The sequence below is a fragment of the Propithecus coquereli genome, unplaced genomic scaffold (genome assembly GCF_000956105.1).
Source record: "Propithecus coquereli isolate 6110/MARCELLA unplaced genomic scaffold, Pcoq_1.0 Scaffold10, whole genome shotgun sequence".
In the NCBI taxonomy this organism is placed as follows: Eukaryota; Metazoa; Chordata; class Mammalia; order Primates; family Indriidae; genus Propithecus; species Propithecus coquereli.
This window is the reverse complement of record NW_012133858.1, coordinates 20,433,509-20,456,069: the sequence shown is the minus strand read 5'-3', so window position 1 is coordinate 20,456,069 and position 22,561 is coordinate 20,433,509. Positions and strand designations below refer to the sequence as shown.

The 22,561-nt window shown below is 35.7% G+C and overlaps 1 protein-coding gene across 1 annotated transcript in view; it reads left to right on the top strand.

Annotated features, from left to right (window-relative positions):
• Positions 1 to 12,222, top strand: part of ATP11B (ATPase, class VI, type 11B) — a 111,515-nt gene extending 99,293 nt beyond the window's left edge. The window contains exons 29-30 of the mRNA XM_012641969.1: positions 4,356 to 4,486; positions 8,620 to 12,222. Of these exons, the coding sequence (XP_012497423.1) occupies positions 4,356 to 4,486; positions 8,620 to 8,701 (213 nt within the window). The 3' untranslated portion in view covers positions 8,702 to 12,222. The remainder of the gene's footprint in view (positions 1 to 4,355; positions 4,487 to 8,619) is intronic.
• Positions 12,223 to 22,561: the final 10,339 nt, after the last annotated feature.

Genomic DNA, 22,561 nt, shown 5'->3' with positions numbered 1-22,561 from the left:
ATTGATATGAAAATAATGGAAATAAGAGCAGTGAGCTAGAATTTAGTTCAAAACACAAGTTCTGTAAAGATAAACATTTTTATTAGCCATGTGCAGTCATGTTGAATATACATAGTTGTTTTTCTCGGCAGCCTCTCTAGCACTGAATTATGTGATCATTCCTGGAAAGCAAGTGTGGTAGAAAGCAAAGCTTACCAATAAATCAAAACTTCTAGTAAGTTAAAATTTACTTCTTGGTGCCACAAAGTAGGGTCTCACTCCCTTACTATCCTTTATTTTTTTTTTAGTATTTATAAGTAGCCCTCCCCAAAAATGTAAGGATTCCCTCTCCTGACTTTGAATGAAATGAGATCTAAATGCTCCACTCCATTCCCACCCCTCAGTGACACTGGCAGCGGTGGCCACGGGTAGCCTGGCTAAGCTCCCAGTTCCTGAGTATTGAGATGAAAGATGTGTATATGGGAAAGTAGTACAGCTTGGAGGTTTGCTAGAGCATTTTCTGTAGATAGCTCCACAGAAACACAGTTGACCAGTATTCAATATTTTCAAAGTAGCTGGGTTTTTTTCCTCTTTAGAGAAAAAAGGAAATATATTTTGTTTAGTTTGAATGGTGATCTGTAGAGGTCATTTCTTTATAATATTTTTTACATTTCAAGATGTTTCTTTTCTTTCTTGGGTTGTCTGTACTTTAATACCTGTCCTTAGGTTTTAAAGTGAGAGGTGATGAATGCAAAACAAGATAATTACTTAAGGTCAGATCCAGACCTAACCTGTACATATCCTGTACATATATGGACACTCAAATGCTGGTGACCTTCTAGATGTCATCTTCAATGAACCACTGTCAGTTGCTTGAGCAACAGCTTTGAGAAAAGCACATATCAAAACTAAGAAGTATGAGACAAGATACATACTCTCTCGAGTTTCCAGTTCAGTTCAGTGTTCCCCAAATAAATGTGGCTAAGGACCAATTTGTTTTCTTGTTTTGTTTTCTTGTATTTAATTTCCAGTCCATCATGGACCAATACTTTTGGAAATACAATAAAAATGAATTACTAGGGAAATGAAATTTAAGAGGTATATAAACTAAGCCCCAATTTTTAAATTATTATTAAATTTACCATTTGTAAAAGTATTCTGTCAAGTTGCTATAGGATTTTTTAAACTCTTACTCTCACAGAACAGAAATGCATATTTCTTCATGGGCCAGAAACAGTGTTTATGGATTAACATTGATCCGTGGATCATACTTAGAGTCACACTGGTCTTCTTGCATGGGGGCAGTAGTAACAACTACCCCTTACACTTAAGTCTGGGCTGAATACACACCACACTTCTGCCCACATACAATTACTCATTCCTTTCCCTCAGCCTGGAATGCCCTTTTTCCCCCATCACCAGCTATTGAAATACCCCTATCCTTTCAAGATGTATTTTAAATGCCATCTTTTTCATCAAATCTTTCATGCCCTCACCAGTAGCACCAACAGCTGGATCTGAGCCTTCTGTCCTCTTTTCTGAGTAGTCTGCCTCATACCATAGTTAGAAGATGGCAGGATGGCGGCATGGTAAAAGGGTTTGGGCTCTGGAATCAGAGAAACCAATGATTCAAGCCCAGCTTGAGTGGGTGACCTTGCACAAATTCTTAACCTCTTTGTTCCCACATCTATAAAATGGGGATGATTATGGTGTCTATTCCAAAGAGTTGTTGAAAGTTAGATGAGACAATCCATGAAAAACATTTTACAGAGTAACTGGCACATACGTGGTAAGCATTTCGTTAATATAACTGCTATTAGTGTGTGTTCCTGACTTGTCTTCTCTCCCACCTCCTTCTTTCCCTTTAACTCACTAGATTAAGGGCAGGGTTGCTATCCCCTGTGGAAACTGGCCCAGTACCTTGCTCAATAAATATAAGTTGAATTTTAGTGCTTGTGCCATTGAAGTGATACAAACGAAGTGGTACAAACGAGCAGTGGCATAGAATCCAGAGAGAAAGAGATTACTCATTGTGGGAGAGGTGAGGGAATTTTCATGGAGATGATGGGGTGTAAACTGAACCTTGGTTTAGGGGTCAGCATTCTGACCCTAATTGGTGGCAGGCCCTGACACGTGCCCACGGGCAGGGAACACTGCCTGGTTGGCTGGAGTGGGGACTGTACAGGAGCACTGGGAAGTAGGGTAGAAAAGGGAGCCTGGGGTCAGGTTATACTGGGCCCCCAAGGCTTCTTGGGGTGTTGGACTTTATCCTTTGAGTAGAGAGGAGTGCTAGAGTCCTGGTTGCTGCACAGGGGGAACTCTAGATTAGGGAAACTGGAGCCCAGGGACCCAAAAAGGAAACAGGGAAACCGATGAGATCCTGTTACCTATACCTGCATTTTGCACCCTATTTCTCTGAGTATTTATGTTCCCTCTGGTGTTGATTAATGTTTCCTGGTTAAGAGGCAGGGCAGTGGGGAGAGGGTTCACTGAGAAAACAAGTGAGAGAATTATGATATCTCAAGCATTCCCCCATGGAGACTGACCATTTGTCCTGACTTACTGATAGTCCTTAACTTAAAAAGTCTGTTTAGGGCCCGGCGTGGAGGCTCACGCCTATAATCATAGCACTCTGGGAGGCCAAGGCAGGAGGATAGCTTGAGGTCAGGAGTTCGAGACCAGCCTGAGCAACAATGAGACCAAATCGCTACTAAAAATATAAAAAATTAGCCTGGCTTGGTGACATGTGCCTGTAGTCCCAGCTACTCAGGAAGCTGAGGCAGGAGGATTGCGTGACCCCAGGAGTTAGAGATTGCAGTGAGCTATGATGACGCCACTGCATGCCAGCCTGGGTGACAGAGCAAAACTCTGTCTCAAAAAAAAAAAAAAAAAAAGTCTGTTTAGAGCTTCATTGAATTAGTGTTTCCCAGACTTGATTGGCCACAGAAATTTTTTTCATGAAATGTCTGTAAACATCTTACAAAACACAGTTTAAGAAACAGTGCCCTAAACAGTCCTAAACCAAGAGTATTGTAGTGAAGGAACAAGTAAACTGTGGCTCGCTGTTAATGTTTAGCAGATCCTAGGACATTGGAGCAAGCAGGCAATTGCTAGATAGGAACCATGTTCTGTCCTCTCACTGCGTGGTGTTGGACAGAATCACTCCGAGCATGGGTCTTGTAGTACATCACCAGTTGCTGACATTCAGAATGCCAGGTTATTTCTGTTCCACCACATCTGTCTCTTCTGTCCATTGTGAGCATCTCCACACATGTCCTCTGTTGCCATGCCTACACCCAACACACGGTGATTCCCAACCTTTGTGGAAGTGCATCTTCTAATGAATTTATTTTTATTGTTCTCCTTCTTCTATGTCTTGAAAAGATTTGTTATACAGGATGTTATATATGTAAAGGAAAGTGAATTAAACTAAGATTTGTTTTTAAGCAACAGCCCTTGAGAAATTTAGGAGTACCGTTGACTAGCAAAACCAGGGTTGGGATTCATTGAGCTATGCAGTCATACCATTTTTTCCCCTCATTTTGGCACAATTAAAATTGTCAGTAGTACGGAATTAAGTTATCTTGCTGGGCCATTTATGCCTGAGTTAATATAAATCTTGCATACTTTCAGAAAGTAATTCAATTTCAAATCATAATAGTACTATTCACTTGTTGAATGAATTTTAATCCATGTGCCATCAGTTAACTGTTAAAAAGCAGGATGAGCTGATTATGGCATGGTTGGCACTTAATACTTGTTTAGCAATTTAAGGTAAATGATGCTTTTTGCAAAAATAATTATGGAGTGGATATATGTAGAGTGCTTAGAACCTGGGACATAGTAAACCCTACATGAAGTGTTTGCTACTGTTGCTGTTATTGTTGTGTTATTATTGAAGGTTGGGGTTAGGTCCTGCCCGGTTGTTACTTCCCAGCCTTCAAGATAGTCCATGCTCCCCTTGTCTCAATCGCTAGCCATTTTTAAGTGAAATTGTAGGAGCATTTCACCTAAACAAAAACTATGTGAAGAATTAGAATTCATTAAATTTCTGAGTGGTTGACATAAATCGTTTTGACCAAAATAAATCATTAAAATAAAATATTAAAAGCCTAAATCTTTGCAGATTTAAATAATATCCAGCTACTTATTTTTATATAATTATTTTACTAGACCTCTAATTTAAGACACAAGGCTTTTAAATGATTTTGTATGATTATACTCTAGTAAATTAAAGCTTTTCATACATTTCCCGTATTATAGAAAAATGTACATTTATATACATTAGTTTTAAAGTGCTTGTTGTAATTTTTTAATGCTTTTTAGAAGTCCAAATCTGTAAATAACGAATTGTTTTTCTGCTTCAACTCCTCCAGCTTACTGAAACAAATGCAGGTATCAAGTGCTTGGACTCCATGTGCTGTTTCCCAGGAGAAACAGCATGCACATCTGTTGGAAGAATGCTGGAACGAGTTATAGGAAGATGTAGTCCAACCCACATCAGCAGGTGTGAAATTTCTCTAAGTAGCCTTTGCTGCAAATGAGTATCCTATAAACCGGAACAGGATGAACCTGCAGTTGTAGATGCCTAATAAATCGGCAGCTGGTTCTACCAACTGAAGCAGGAAGTCTGCTATTTATTAGCATTCTTTGGTGGTAGATTTCACTTTGTGGTTTTTGGGGTAAGAGGTTCTTTCACTCACAGAGGAACAGAAAGCACCTTTGAAGAGACTTTTCATCTAATGAACAAAAATGTTGTTTTATAATCTTTCTAAAATGTGAATAGGAGTATGTATATAGTACTCTTTCTTGGTTTGTATAACTTTCTTTTTTAAATTATACCTATATTAATAGTTTCTTTCTTGCCTTTTCTTTGTTTTTTGTCTTTACAAAATAATCTCCACATAACAGTGAAGTCAAAAGGCTTTGCTTTTCTTACTCTTCATGTGTATTTTCTGGTCAGTCACTTGAGACTTTCAGGTATTTATAAACACAAAAGGCTGTATTTCTACTCCCCTACCCCTTCTCATGTTTATAATGGAGCTTTGAAGTGAGTTGTGATTTTTAAGTCTCTTTTGCTTGGTATTTGTTATCTAATTAAATGTTTATAAATTAGAGCAGGCACTTTAAATTATGGATTAGAAGAATCTGCACTTTTGTCTACTCCCAAATCTATTTCTTGAATTAGATTTATTGCAGTGCTTGCTTTTGTGGATCATAACAAAAAAATACCATTTTTTGGTAAATGCCATTTAAAATTTATTTAAAAGTGAAATGGATTTATTTCTTCATATGTTTCCTCAAGAAGCATACCATTATTTAGGGGATATTATGGAGCAGAAATAGCTTTTTCTACACATGGTGTTCCTTAGATGAATGGTATCATATTCTCAGAGTCAGAGCAGCTGTGCACTGGTGTACATGGAAGGCTGCAGATGGGCGGGGATAGGTGGTGATTCCCACTGTCTCCAGTGTGCCACGTGTCCTGTGGCTTGGGAGGGATTGGAGAGTGCCTGAGGAGCAGGTTATAAGGAGTGGAGGAGGCACTAATCTTATCTACTAACAAAAGAATTTTTGATATTTGGTTAGCTTTGTGTTTTAAAAAATGATGAGTATGATATCATTCATCTATCATAAAATTCAGGTAATTTACTGACGAACTTGTTAGGTCTCACATTATCTTTAGCTATAGCCATGTCTTTATGGTACAGCATTCTATGTTAACATAATGTCTATGGTTTCAATCTCCATTTATTCCAACTTGATTATAACATGTGATCTAAAATATTTCCGTAATGCTGTGATATCATTTTGTGGTAATTGCATTTTATGTGAAAGGATTACTATGAACAATTAAATTTATTGGGACTTTGTTATGACTTCCACAATTGTATTATAAAGTATAGCTCTGTGTCATGTACCTAGGCCAGCAAGTTTTCCAAAGGAAGTTCCAGAAGAACCTCATTTATAATATTACTTCACCCAATAATACAGCTTTACTGCACAGAACCAAGATGGGAGTTAGACAAATATACAACAGGAGTTTTTAAAATTTCTACTTCAACAGAAATTTCTCTTTAATGATAATATACATTTTTGTTATTGATTTTAAAAAACTAGAATTACAATGGGCCCCCCAAAATTTCTGCTTTATACATATATCCATCGTGTTGGTATCAATTTTGTAGGTGATGTATACCCCATTATTCTTTACATAGCTATATTTATTATGAATTACCCCTTTTAAACCTGCCCAGGGGGTTATTGAATTAATTTTGGTATGTTCTCTTAAAGGTGGTTATTATCATCTGTACTTCTTTTCATTTAAAATTATATTGTATTATTTCTCAGATTTTTTTTATTTTCCTAATAAAATGTTTAACTTAGAAATTAACATCATATTTGACAGACTATAAATGCCTTTTCCATTTTGTCCAACATCTCAGTTTATATTATTGGTTACCATTATTTTCTCCCTTTTTTCCTCAGATGAGTAATCTAAAAGTCTTTTCAGATCTGTAACTTTTTTCTAGGGGTCAAAATCATACAATACGCAGAGAGCTATGTGGTGCTTTTCAAAGGGCTGTATAAAAATTGCCATAGATCCATTAACATGATATTTAATACATAATATTAAAAGTCATTTTGATAGGTAGAGTTTTGTTTTTATTTTTTATATATATTTGTGAAATATGTTTGGCATTTCCATTTTGATTTTGGAGTAGCCTATATTCTACATTTCTATTTTATGTCTATTTTAAAAGATAGGGCAAGACTGAGACTGCCATTACATGATATAGAAACCCTCAGATATTTGTTCCATTGACATATTAAACATAAGAGTAATAGGTATCACTTTAGAGATATAACTAGTGCTTTTCATATGACAGATTTTTTTGCTTATTAAATTTTTGCCATCCAGGCACAAAAATTCTACCTGCATTTTATTAATCGATGTTGTTAATAGAGTATCCCTATTGTAAGCTCAGTTTCAAAGGGAGCATCATGGTACTATTATATATAAAGGATATGCCATGTTGTACCCTAAAGAGCTGTATTTCAGCAATAAATGATTTTCTGTGTGTGTATGTTACTAACAGTTACTTTATCCTAATCAAAACTATCTTTTAAATAGAGAGGAATCAATAGTATGATCAGGTGTTGAATGTTCTGTCAAAAATTATATTTAACATATGAATGCACATGTGTGCTTTGAAAAGATAAAAAAATAAAGGAAACTTTATCTAATAAGATTCTTCTTTGTAAGCAATGGTTGGAAAGAAGAAAAACTAATATAAAATATTAGCAGTTTGGAATTGGACATTTGACCCCAGGTAATTGAGGTGTTGATAGTTATGTTATAGTTCAAAGTTACAGTTAAAAGCATACTTTTTCCCCCATAAATACTTTTAGAAATTTCCATATTCTCATTTTAATCATTTTTCTAGAAATACCAAGTGCCTAATATGTGCCAGACACAGTTCTAGATGCTAGAGTAACAATAGTGAACAAACCCTTCCTTAAACTAAATAGATATTGTTCAAACTTTTCTGGAAACTAGTAAAATTAGAGAACTGGTATAGTTGCTGCTCGTTTTTCTGTTTGCCAACTTTGTAAAGTTTCAAGATTCCAAACTTCATTATGGCTGTGCTCACTTAATAATTGATTTAAACTTGAGCTACATACAAACTTAGAGTCTCTGGGAAACAGAAGATATTTTGTAAAGGTGAATGGGGGCCATTTTAAGTGCTGTCTCTCCCTCTAACATCTCTGTTTATCAAAGGTGGGAGCCCTGGCAAAAGTTACATAAAATGTCTTTATTGTTAAGTGCTTTTAGTCTCAAAAGAAAAGCCACCTTTCACTTGGTAATCCTAATGTTGTCCTTGAACTAGGTTAGTCTGTTTTAAGCATGGCAGGCTACTTTTGGTCTTGAGTTATTTTAACTTAAATTAACTCAAGCTAATTTAAGTGTACACAGCTGCAAATAAAGTATTATGTAATGAATTGCTTAAGGGCCTTATCATTCAGACCACAGTTAACTTTTCCAGCCCAGTAGAGGATCTTAGTTCTTAGTTAAGTGAAACCGCTAGTGACCTACAGGTGTCTTTGATACCTTTGAATAAACTATTTGCTATAATCAAGCTAATTATGCTAAAGTCTTTAGAATAGAATTTATAGCTGAAAAGAAATGAACAATAATATGAACATACTACTATTCCATTCCAAAGCTTTTGGTGAGTGGGATTTTCGTTTGTTTCTGTAAACTTAACTTTTCAGTAAAACGGGATGTATGTAACTCTTAATAATATACTTATTTCTTATTAAATTATTAAGATTTTTAAAGCAGCTTATGCTTTACTGCATATAAAAATTATTTTAATGCTAATCAATGTCTGAATTTTGGCTAATATTTTTATATGATGACTAGAGCATTATTTTCCCCATGTTTTTGTATAATGCATAAATAGAATGGGCACCCAATACTAGTATAAAGGACTTCTCTTTAGCATTTAAAAATGAATCAATCAGTGATGATTTTAAAAATCATTTTGCATTTTGGTCCTAAGTTTTAGAGGTAATTTTTTCTCAATTGAAACATAGGTTCTAGTGAGCCAAACTTTTCTCTTATTGTTACTTTAGATCATGGAGTGCATCGGATCCTTTCTATACCAACGACAGGAGCATCTTGACTCTCTCCACAATGGACTCATCTACTTGTTAAAGGGGCAGTAGTACTTTGTGGGAGCCATTTCACCTCCTTTCCTAAAATTCAATGTGATCATCCTATTAATGGCCAAACTAGCTCTGAAATTACTTTCTGAAATCTCTGGAATAGTTCATACCCACTCAGAGTTAGATGGCAAACAAACAGAAAGCATTAACACAAGCCCCTTAATTTGAATCTGAACATGTTAAAATTTGTGAATGAAGAGACATTTTTCATCTCTTTGTCTGATTTGTCCCTTGTGCTTATGGGACTCTTAATGGCATTTCAGCCTGTTGCTGAGGCCACTATATTTTAATGTCAAGGTAGAAAAGAGATAAATCCTAGTTATGTGTATTTTTTAGTATTAGCTTGGTTATTGACTCTTCTATTTAAATCTGCTTGTGTAAATTATGCTGAAAGTTTGCCTTGAGAATTCTATTTTTTTATTAGAGTTATATTTGAAGCTTTTCATGGGAAAAGTTAATGTGAATAGTAAGGAATTTTGGTGCCTCGGTGACCTGTATTGTTAATTCATTAGTGTTTTCTAAGTTCACAGAGCAAATTAGGAGAATAATTTCCAACCATTATTTACTTCAGTATGGGTAGTAAATTTATACCAATACTAAATTTTTCTAACTGTACTGTAATGCAACCTGTAAAGCTAGCCATATAAATATAAAAGGTATATCATATCTTATCTGTAAATCAGGAATCTGGTCCATTCACCAAATTTCAAACTGATGTTTACTGATATTTTTGTGACAGAATATAAACAATCTATTGTGGGTAAATTAGATACCTTAGCATATTATTAATGTCTTTATCATTGGATCTTTTGCATGCTTTAATCCAGTTAATATATTTAAATTTGCTTTTTTTCTCTTTGTCTGAAGGCTCTGTTTATAGTATTTTATGACAATGTTGTAAAGTTCAACTATATCAATAAAAAACAAGTTTGGACAGTATTTAAATATTGCAAATACTTTTAATTATACAAATCAAAATATTATGGGTAACTAAATTAAAAAGAGAATAATTTCTTTCTGTGGCCAACTTAGAATTGCTCTTGCCTTTCTATAAGCTAGAATAAAGGATTTTAGTTAAGAATATTGTCATTTTTAGGCTAGCATATGTTATCTAAGTTACCACAGTAAAGTGAATTCTGTCTAATGTCCCATTGAAAGGTATAATGTCAGGCATGGCTGTGGAATGTAAATGAACCAAAGTCTAAAATGCTAAGTTTTTATCAGGTAATGGCACCAATAAATTAAAATGAATGCTCAGAATGATTATTCGGGTATATGTTACCTTGATTAACTCATTGCACTTCAAAACTTAATTTCCATCCCAAATTTATCATACAGGTCCAGTATTGTCATTTGTTTTGTTAAAAAGTGATGTTATTTTAAGATTTAGAAATGATTAATTTAAGAACTGTTACCCAGCTATAAGCAAATAATGATTGTATACGAATGTATTTAAAATTGTAAGAAAAACTGTTAAATGAGGTTTTGCCAAATTTTTCCTTGAAAATATAATTCCTTTTTGGAGATTTATTGTGCAGCTCTTCACTCCTTTCCCATTTCATGAATATAAAACTTCTGGAATTGGGCTGGTGGGGAAAGTATAGTAGAGACAAGCATTAAGGCTTTACCTTTGCTTGCTAGTAAACTATTTTCTTAACATTTGTTTCGATATGCAAGGATATTAAGTTATTAATTTCAGGCTAAATATTAATTTTCAAAAATAGCCCTTAGAAATTCCAGAGTTGTGTTTAGGAAGATCTGTTTTTCTGGAAATATGTTAAAGAGGTAATACAATGTACAGTGTATACACTTACCAACTCATATTCCAGAAAAGGAAATATTGCAGAAATATTCAGTAGAGTAGTTGAGTGGAGGACAATATGGAACTTGCATTCTCATAGAGTGTCTTATAAAATGTACACATAACAAAGTGACATTCAGTAGGCTCGCATTACATCTACCTTATAGTGTTTATTTGCCATCACTTAAACTAACTACTGACACTAGAGGACTACAAAGTCATCAATAGTCTGTGACCAACTGCAGCAAGACAGGAGATGAGTTAGCCTACGTGGTGCTTAAAGGGTGATTGATGGAATTTTCTGCACTCACCATTTGAAGTTAGTTAAAAACTTTATTTCAAAAAAAAAAGTAAATGGCATCCACTGGTGTGCTCATCCTATTCTGTTGTTCAAAACCTACTTCATTTTTAAAGGAAGATTATCTTGTAATTTTATGAAGAGTTTTATTCTATTTATTTAAGAAAGTAACAATGTAGTCTACAAACTTTCAATAGTTTTGTAAAGCTCATACTCATATTGGAAAACCATTACCACATAACCAATAATCACAAGAAAAGTTTCCCTTATGCATATTTCTTTAAAATTTTTTGGAAAGTATGATGTTGATAGTTACTCTTATCTTGCCCAAACCAGAACAAGATGCTAAATGTGTTATTGCTAGTTAGTTAATGTTCTCAAATCTATTTGCCTCACTGGCCTGCCTTTGCCTAGTCTGAGGCTGTAGCCTGAAGATAGTGGCAAGCACCAAGTCAGTTTTCAAAATTGCCCATTAGCTGCTTTAGGTGACTCAGCACCAGCACCCTGTCTCAGCTTCAGCAAGCATTGGCTCACCCTGGGAGGAGTAGAATGTGGGCCAGGGAGAACTACAGCTACCAAGGTTTACTGTGAGTTGAGAAAAGAAGAGAATTTACCTCTGAATTTTCTAACTGCCCTCCTCCTTGAGTCTGAAGCTTTAAGATGTACAAAGGCTTCTAGACCTGACCCAAACCCAGGCACTATCCTAGGTAGGAGATTAAACAAGGCAAATCACCCTGTTATGAAATACCTGCATTCAGCCTATTATTAGTACCAGGACTTAGGTTATTTCTACTGCAGAAGATTGTGAAATTGAATTTGTCTGATAGCTTGAGACTCCTGGTAGGCAGGAGTCGAGGCCACTAAAAATTTGACAATTCAGAGCTGACAGTATTTAAAATATGCTACTCTGAAAATCTCTTGGAGTCTAGGGGTAAAAAAAATCTTCCATTGTTTGTGTTTTTCCTGTAAAGATCAGTTTGGGGTATGGTATAAGCAGGTGTTAATAAAACTAACACACCAAAGAGTTATATAAAATATGTTTTATCAATTTTGGTCCCCATTTATAGACATTTTTATTTCTATCTTGAAATGAGTTATATATTTTCATAAAAGTAAAACATTATTAAAGTGCTGTTTTACGTGAAATGGGTGATATTCCTAAAAAAAGATTATAATGATATGTTTGTAATCATGGTTATTGTTAGGTTTTTATGAGATATGAATATCTGGAAATATTGTAGCAATACTTAGTTTAAAATTTTGGACCTCAGACACTGTGGCTGTCTAATGTAATCGTTTAAAAATTCTCTGCATTGTCAGTAAGTGTAGTATACTTATTGTACAGCTCTCAGTAATTTTTTAATGTTTATGAAGTTATATTTATCAAATAAAAATTTTCATATATAATTAAGTGTCTCTCCATTATTTAAGCATTTTAAGCCTCTCTCTGCTCACTACAACCAGTGCTGCTGAACTTATTTTAAGTTAAATTTTATTATATTTACTCTCCATTATGGTACAGGAATATCATTTATGCCTTTCCCTGCCTGCAGTTTTTAAAAGTGTAGTTCTTTGATTACCCAGGTTTTAGAGATCATTAGTACAACTCCTGAAAAAGGGTCTGATAGAAATGCACTAACTGTAAAGACCAACACACTTCAACTAGAAATTGCATCATTCGTGAAAGGTCAGCCAAGAGCACTTGTAAATTTGGAAATGCCCTGGTTCATATAAAATAAATGCTATTTAAAAATATGTAACTGATTCAGTGTATACTTATATATAAAATATTCCAATTTCCCATTGACAGTCATTCCTAAAGCTTTCTCAATTGCCACTTAGAACATACATAATTGTTTAATCTACATTTATTTTAAAAGTTAAGTGTTGTTTTTGCCCAGATGTTAGTATCTGCAGAGGTTTATAATGCGTGATTTATATACCGTTTTTCTGAAATGAAATAAGAATATGATCCTGGACAAATCAATTTATCTAGATATCTCTTATTGTATTTAAAAAGGAGTTTTATGTTTAGACTATCTTTAGGGTGATTTCTGTCTTTAACTTCTAATGCACAACAAGTAGAACATGATGAATAATGAGTAAGAAATTTAGGACAAAAAAAACTTTTATGAGAAGCATTTCACCAAGAAATTAATGAGTTTAAAAATAATTCAAGGGGCAGGCGCTGTGGCTCACGCCTATAATCCTAGCTCTCTGGGAGGCCGAGGCGGGCAGACTGTTTGAGCTCAGGAGTTCGAAACCAGCCTGAGCAAGAGCGAGACCCCGCCTCTACTAAAATTAGAAAGAAATTAATCGGCCAACTAAAAATATATAGAAAAAATTAGCCGGGCATGGTGGCGCGTGCCTGTAGTCCCAGCTACTCGGGAGGCTGAGGCAGAAGGATCACTTGAGTCCAGGAGTTTGAGGTTGCTGTGAGCTAGGCTGACGCCACAGCACTCACTCTAGCCCGGGCAAAAGAGTGAGACTCTGTCTCAAAACAAAAATAAATAAATAATTCAAGTTTTACATTGAAGACCTAACTGAATCAAAGGACAAGGCTGTTCGTTGTAAATGAAGGTAAGTCACATATCTCTCTGTGAACAACTCTTTTCCATAATTTTTAAGGTAAAATCATTTGTATTCAGATATAATTTGTAGACAGTAAAATGCATATATTTTAGGATTATGGTTCATCACTTTTGATAAATCTATACACCTGTGTAACCCTTACCCCAATCCAGGTAAAGAACCCTTCCATCATCCCAGAAAGTACCCTTTGCCATGAATTCATTCCCCGCTTCCTATCCCAATAACCATTTTTCTGACTTCTATTGTCATACATTAGTTGTGCCTGTTCTTGAATTTTACATAAATAGAATTATACAATGTGTTCACTTTTGTATCCGGCTCCGTCACCCCACCTGTTAGAGCTGTCCATTTGTGCGTGAGATTCATCCATGTTGTAGTATGTATCCATAGTTTGTTTCTTTTTGCTACTCAGCAGTGTTCCATTGCATGAGTATACCATAACTTGTTTATCCTTTCTCCTCTTTACAGAAATTTGGGTTTCTTACAATTTGGGGCTATTGTAAATAAAGTTATTATGAACATTCTTTGTGGACTTATTTTTTCATTTTTGAAATAAGTAGGAGTAGAATTGCTGGGTCATGGGATAGGCATATGTTTAACTTTGTAAGAAACTGCCAAAAAAGTTTTCCAAAGTGTTTGTACATACTGTTTTACACTCCCACCAGCAATTATAAGAGTTCCAGTTCCATATCCTTGCCAATATATGGTATTGTCAGTCTTTTTAATTTTAGCCATTATAATAATAGATGTGAAATATCTCACTGTGATTTTAATTTGCATGATGACTGATGATGTTTAACTCCTTTTCATATGTTTATTGGTTTATCATTTTTCTAAAATATCTGCTCATGTCTCTGGCCATTTTTTTAATTAGGCTATTTATTACTGAATCGTAGGAATCCTACAAGTCCTTCATCAGATGTATGTTTTGCTAGCATTTTTCCCCCAGTCTGTGGCTTGCCTGTATATTTTCTTTTTTCTTTTTTTTTCTTTCACCTTTTTTATTTTTGTGTATCATGGAGGTAACAAATGTTTAGGTTACATTGCCCTTGCCCCCAGTCAGAGCTTCAAGTATGTCCATCCCCGAGATGGTGCGCATCGCACTCATTATGTTTGTATATACCCATCCCCCCCCATCTGTCCGATGCCTGATAAATGTTATTCCTATATGTGCACTTAGGTGTTGATTGATGGTGAGTACATGTGGTGCTTGTTTTTCCATTCTTGGGATACCTCACTTAGTAGAATGGTTCCAGCTCTTTCCAGGAGTATACAAGAGGTGCTATATCACCATTGTTTCTTAAAGCTGAATAGTACTCCATGGTATACATATACCACATTTTATTAATCCACTCATGTATTGATGGGCACTTGGGTTGTTTCCACATCTTTGCAATTGTGAATTGTGCTGCTATAAACATTCGAGTGCAGCTGTCTTTTTTATAGAATGTCTTTTGTTCTTTTGGGTAGATGCCCAGTAATGGGATTGCTGGATCAAATGGTAGATCTACTTGTATCTCTTTAAGGTATCTCCATATTGCTTTCCACAGAGGTTGCACTAGTTTGCAGTCCCACCAGCAGTGTATGAGTGTTCCTACCTCTCTGCATCCACGCCAACATTTATTGTTTTGGGACTTTTTGATAAAGGCCATTCTCACTGGAAATAAGTGATATCTCATTGAGGTTTTGATTTGCATTTCCCTAATGATTAGTGATGTTGAGCATTTTTTCATATGTCTGTTGGCCATTTGTTTCTCTTTTGGAAAATGTCTGTTCATGTCTTTTGTTCAATTTTTAATGGGGTTGTTTGTTTTTTCTTGCTGATTTGTTTTAGTTCTGTATAGATTCTGGATATTAGGCCTTTGTCAGATGTATAGCTTGCAAATATTTTCTCCCTTTCTGTAAGTTATCTGTTTACTATGTTGATTGTTTCTTATGCTGTGCAGAAGCCTTTTAGTTTAATTAAGTCCCATTTATTTATTTTTGTTTTTGTTGAATTTGTTTTGGGGGTTTTAGTCATGAATTCTTACCTAGGCCAATGTCAAGGATAGTTTTTCCTAGGTTTTCTTCTAATATTTTTATGGTTTCAGGTCTTACATTTAAATCTTTAATCCACCTTGAGTTAATTTTTGTCTATGGTGAGAGACAGGGATCCAGTTTCATTCTTCTGCATGAGGCTATCCAATTTTCCCGGCACCATTTGTTTAATAGGGTGTCTTTTCCCCAGAGTATGCTTTTGTCTTCTTTGTCAAAGATCAGTTGGTTGTAGGTATACGACTTTATTTCTGGGTCCTGTTCCTTTGGTCTCTGTGTCTACTTTTATACCTGTTCCATGCTATTTTGGTTACTATTGCCTTGTAGTATAATTTGTAGTTGGGTAATGTGATGCCTCCAGATTTATTCTTTTTGCTTAGGATGCGTTTGGCTATTTGGGCTCTTTTTGGTTCCATGTGAATTTTAGGATTGTTTTTTCTAATTCTGTGGAAAATGAAGTTAGTATTTTGATAGGAACTGCATTGAATCTGTAGATTACAGTGGAACATTTTAACAATATTGATTCTTCCAATTCATGAACATGGCATGCTTTTCCATTTGTTTTTGCCTTCTATGATTTCTTTCATCAGTGTTTTGTGGTTCTTGTAGAGATCTTTCAGCTCCTTGGTTAAGTATATTCTAAGGTATTTTAATTTTTCTACAGCCATTGTAAATGGGATTGAGTTCTTGATTTGATTCTCAGCTTGGTTGGTGTGAGTGTATAGAAATGCTACTGATTTGTGTATGTTGATTTTGTAATCTGAGACTTTACTGAATTCATTTATCAATTCTAGGAGTTCTTTGGAGGAATCTTTAGGGTTGTCTAGATATAAGATCATATCATCAGCAAATAGGGATAGTTTGACTTCCCTTTTTCTGATTTAGATGCCCTTTATTTCTTTCTCTTGCCTGATTGCTCTGGCTAGGACTTTCAGTACTATGTTGAATTGAAGGAGTGAAAGTGGGCATCCTCGTCTTGTTCCAGTTCTTAGGGGAAATGCTTTCATCTTTTCCCCATTCAGTATGATGTTGGCTGTGGGTTTTTTAATATATGGCTTTTATTATTTTGAGGACTGTTCCTTCTATGCCTAGTTTGTAAGGGTTGTTGTATTTTGTCAAATTCTTTTTCTGCATCTATTGAGATGATCATATGGTTTTTGTTTTGAATTCTGTTTATTGACTTGTGCATGTTGAACCGTCCTTGCATCCCTAGGATGAAACCCACTTGATCGTGGTGACTTGTCTTTTTAATGTGCTGTTGGATTCAGTTTGCTAGTATTTTGTTGAGGATTTTTGCGTCTATGTTCATCAAGGATATTGTTCTGTAGTTTTCTTTTTTTTATTGTGTCCTTTCCTGGCTTTGGTATCCAGGTGGTTCTGGCTTCATAGATGAGTTAGGGAGGATTCCCTCCTTTTTGATGTTATGGAACAGCTTCAGCAGCATAGGTACCAGTTCCCAGTTCTTTGTATGTCTGGTAGAATTCGGCTATAAATCTGTCTAGTCTTGGGCTTTTTTTGTTGTTGTTATTGGGTGATTTGTTATTACCAATTCAGTCTTGCTATTTGTTATTGGTCTGTTCAGGATTTCTTTTTCTTCCTGATTCAAGCTTGATATGTTGTATATTTCTAAAAATTTATCCATTTCCTCTAGATTTCCTGGTTTGTGTGCATAGAGGTCTTCATAGTGGCCTCATGATTTTTTGGTGTTTCTGTTGTATCAGTTGTAACGTCTCCTTTTTTTGTTTCTGATTGAGCTTATTTGAATCATCTCTCTTCTTTTCTTGATTGATCCAGCTAGTTGTCTATCGGTTTTGTTTATCTTTTCAAAGAACCAACTTTTCATTTTGTTGATCGTTTATCATTTTTTTTTGTTTCAATTTCATTTAATTCTGTTCTGATCATTGTTATTTCTTATATTCTGCTAGCTTTCAGATTGGTTTGTTCTTATTTTGCTAGGTTCTTATTTTGCTTAGGTTTTCCTAGTTTCTTGGGCTGGGACATTATGTTGTTAATTTGTGATCTTTCTGTCTTTCTGATGTAGGCATTTAGTGCTATAAATGTCCTTCTTAGCATTGCTTTTCCTCTATCCCAGAGATTTGATAGCTTGTGTTGACATTGTCATTTAACTCAATAAATTTTTTATTTCCACCTTGATTTCATCATTGACCCAAAGATCATTGAGCAGCAGGTTGTTTAATTTCCATGTAATTGTATAGTTTAGAGAGTTGGAATCAATTTCTAGTTTTATTGCACTGTGGTGTGAGAATATACATGGAATATTTTTAATTTTTTTAAATTTGTTGAAACATGTTTTGTGCCATAACATACAATCCATCTTGGAGATTATTTCATGTGCTGAAAGGAAGAATATACATTCTGCAATTTGGGGGGTAGTGTGTTCTATAAATGTCTTGTTAGGTTCATTTGTTCTAGAGTCCTGTACAAGTCCAGTGTTTCTTTGTTGATTTTCTGCCTAGATGATCTAACTCTGTCAAAGGAGTTTTGAAGTCCCCCACTATTATTATTTTGCTGTTTATTTCTTTTCTTAGCTCTAGTAGTATTTGCTTTATGAATCTAGGGGCTCTGGTATTAGCTACATGTATATTTAGGATTGTTATATCTTGTTAAAGTGATCCCTTTATCATCATATGATGACCATCTTTGTCTTTGTTTCCCTTACTGTTGTTAAAGTCTGTTTTATCTGATATAAGAATAGCTGCACCTGCTTGCTTTTGGTTTCCATTTGTGTGGAATATTTTTCCCCCTTTTTACCTTGAATCTATGAGAATCTTTATGTATCAAATGGGTTTCTTGGAGAAAGCAGATACTTGAGTTGTGGGTTTTTTTATCCATTCTGCCAATCTACTATATTTCTTTTAAGTGGGGCATTTAGGCCACTTACATTTAATGTTAATATTGATAAGTGAGATACTGTTACAGTCATCATGTTGATTATTAACAGTTGCTTTGTATTCTCCCTTGTGTTACTGTTTTATAAGAGATATGAGTTTTTACTTTTGTATGTTTTTATACTGGTGAATATCAACCATTCTTTTCAATTTTTGGAGCACTTTTGAGCATTTCTTATAGGGCAGGTCTAGTGGTGACAAATTCCCTTAGTGTTTGCTTGTCTGGAAAAGACTTTCTCCTTCATTTTAGAAACTTAGTTTTGCAGGTTACAAAATTCTTGGCTGACAATTATCCTGTTTAAGAAGACTAAAGATAGGACCCCAGTCCCTTCTGGTTTGTAAGGTTTCTGTTGAGAAGTCTACTGTTAGTCTGATGGGTTTTCCTTTGCAAGCTTCTTGATGTTTTTGCCTCAGGGCTTATAGGAGTTCCTCTTTCACATTGTTGACATTAGCCAGTCTGATGACTATTTGCCTTGGTAATGTCCCTGTTACAATGAATCTCTCAGGTGTTTGTTGAGCTGCTTGTATCTGGATGACCAAATCTCTAGAAAGAGCAAGGAAGTTTTCCTTCATTATTCCCTCAAATAAGTTTTCCAGGCCTTTTGCTTTTTCTTCTCCCTCAGAAGAGGGGTTTGAGTCCTGGGGGTATGGGATCCAGCCTGCGGACTTTTCCTTTGATCTTCTGCCCCGACAATGACAGGGAGAGGTGTGCTGGTCCTGAGTTGCCTGCAGAATGCTCAAGCAGGCTTAATGTCCCTCTGCTTCAGGGTCTGCCCTGCTCTGCTAGAGCAGCCAGGCAGGCAGTGCCTGGGAGGGCTGCCAGGTAGGGAGCTTACAATCCAAGCTCTCCTGGATCCACTGCAGGTTTTTAAGAGGAAAGGCATGAGCCCCAGTCTTCGTGGAACCCTGGATGTGGTGGGCATGTCTACAGAGGGGAAGCAGCCACTTTTGAGTGCCCTGGCTTAATCAGCCCTTGGGGACCCATGCCAACCCCGCATGGGAACTGCTATAGCTGTATTGGCAGCAGTGGGTAGGGGAAGAGAGAGGAGGCAAAGAGTCTGAATGGAGGAGAGCTTGCACCATGGTCCCCTTGGTACCAAGTCCCAACCCCCCATGGCGTGCTGCACTCTCCTCTCACGTGAAGGCAGTCTGCCATGAATGTCCAAGTTCTGGGGTCACATCATTTCCCTGGGACCCACCACCCACCTGTGGCTACTGCAGTCCAAGCAGGTGTCGGGGAATATTTGTGTGGGGCCCAGTGATAAGACAACTGAATATTTGTGTGGGCAGGACAAAGGTACACAATGGGTGAAAAAGCAGTATGGCACCTGCTGCCTCACTCAGCTCGGGTCTGGAGTGAGGGGGAGCAACCATGGGGTTGCTGGCAGCCTCGTCCTCTATTCTCAGGAAGCTCCCAGTTCACTGCAGCAGCACTTGGGCTCTCAAGGGTAGAAGAACTCTCCGACAGTTTGGGAGCTTGCAGACTGCCAGAGGTGTGAAAGGAGGAAAAATTAAACACCCCATCCTTTCCCTGGGGCTCCAAATTCCTTGGGGGTTGATCTCTGCCCAAATCTTGCTCCTTGTTCTGCTCCACAGCTTCTTCCTGTAGGATCTCCAGTAGGTTCTGGCACTCTCTCCTCAGAATTACACCTGAACTACACTTTTTCATCTGAAACTTTCTCCTCTCAGATGCTCTGGCCACCAATGTCTCCAGTCAGCCATCTTGCCTTGATCACCCTAGATTTTCTATTTCTTCTTGTGTCAGATTTGGCAAATTGTGTCTTTCATGGAGTTTGTTCACTTCATGTAATTGCCAATTTTTTTGACAAAATGTTCAGCATATTCTCTGATTATCCTTATAAACGCTGTTAAGATCTGTAGTAAGGTTCTTGCTTTCCTTTTTAAAATTTGTAGATTTTTTGTTTTTGTTTGTTGGGGTTTTTTTGCTTTTTGTCCTGACTAATCCACTAGGAGTGTAATCATTTTTAAAAATCTTTTCAAAGAACCAACTGTTGGCTTTGCAAATTTGTTTATTGCTTTCTATTTTATTGCCTTATTCTCTCATCTTTAATATTCCTTCTATTTTGATTTTAATTTGCTTTTTTATGGTTTTTTGAAGCTTGACTTTAAACTTTATTCTTTTTAATAAAAGCATTTAAAACTATACATTTCCCTCTATGTACTGCTTTAGATGCATTTCACAAATTTTGATATTTTTTTCATTGTCAGATTACAATATTTTCTTATTTCCTTTGTGATTTTTTTTTTGATCCCTGCATGATTTAGAGGTGTTTTATTTGATTTCTAAATTTTTGAGAATAGACTTTTTAACTAATTTCTAATTCTGTTACCGTTGGAGAATGTACTCCGTATGATTTCAATCCTTGGGACTATATTCAGCCTCAGCATTTTATCTATCTTAATGAATGTTCCACGTGTACTGTAGTATGTAGCATATACCAGTTGTAAAATATGTATTCTACAATTGCTAATTGTAATGTTCTGTAACTGTTGATAACATTGATTGATAGCGATCAAATCTACATCCTTACTAGTTTGGTTTTTTGTTATTGTTCTAGTTTTTTATTTTTGTGGTTTGATTTTGGTCAGTTCTATCAATTACTGGATGGTAAAATCTCCAACTATAATGTGTATTTGCCTGTTTCTCTTTTTCTGACAATTTTTGCTTTGTATATTTTGAAACTCTGTTATTAGGTGCATACACATTTAGGTTTGTTGTATTTTGACAAATTGATCCTTTTATCAATGTGAAATGCCCCTCTCTTTTATCTGATGTTAATCAAACCATACGAGCCTTCTTATGCTTATTGTTTGCACAGTACATCTTTTTCTAACTTTTCATTTTTACCCTGTCTGTGTCTCTATATTCAAAGCATTACTCTCATAAACAGCATCTAGTTGGGTCTTGCTTTTTATCTACTCTGACAATATCTGTTTTAATTGGAGTGTTTACTCCATTGATGTTCAATGTAATTATTGATATGTTTAGATTAAACCTCCCATCTTGCCCTTTATTTTCTGTTTTTTCCATCTCCTCTTTGTTCCTTTCTTATTCTTTTCCTGCTTTCATCTGGATTTATGGAGGTTTTTTTAACATTCAATCTCCTCTTTTGGCTTTTTAACTATGACTCTGTTTTGAGTGGTTACTTCTAGGATTTAATACATCATCCTTACTTTGAACCAATCTATCTTTTTTATTTATTATACCACTTCATCTATAATGCAAGAATCTTACAACAGTCTAATTCCATTTAACCACCTTCCGGTCCTTTGTACTTTTGTCATATACAGTTGGCCCTCCATATCTGCAGGTTCTAAATACATGGATTCAACCAACCGTGGATCAAAAATATTAAGAAAAAAATTAAAAATAATACAATAAAAATGCAAATAAACAATACAGTATAACAACTATTTACATAGCATTTACATTGTATAAGTAATCTAGAGATGATTTAAAGTATACAAGCTGTTGTGCATGTGTTATATGCAAATAATAAGCCATTTTATATAAGGGACTTGAGCATGCTTGGATTTTGGTGTCTATGAAGGGTCCCAGAACCAACACCAAGGGATAACTGTACTTTACTTTTACATGTTATAAACCACACAGAACATTTTTTGCATTAAACAATTATTTTGAAGAATATTTTTAAAAGTCTTTTGTTTACCTACATTTATATTTTCAATAGGCTTAATTCTGTCCAAATTTGTACTTTTTCAAAGACTAACATGCCACAAGATTGTGATTTTTATATGGTACTTTTTCTAATATTTTACATTTCTTGTTAGTAAAACCAGACAATTGTGGACTCAGCGGCGGCATAAGAGGGATAATTAATTAAGAATAATAGAATGAATTGGCCTGGACAAAGTGCCAGCACATAATATAAAATCCTTTATAAGAACTTTTATTAATAGGCAGAGCGCGGTGGCTCACATCTGTAATGCTAACACTCTGGGAGGCCGAGGTGTGAGGATCGCCTGAGGTCAGGAATTTGAGACCAGCCTAAGCAAGAGTGAGACCTGATCTCTACTAAAAATAGAAAGAAATTAGCCAGGCAACTAAAAATAGAAAAAATTAGCCGGGCATGGTGGCGCATGCCTGTAGTCTCAGCTACTCAGGAGGCTGAGGCAGGAGGATCAGCTTGAGCCCGGGAGTCTGAGGTTGCTGTGAGCTGAGCTGAAACCACG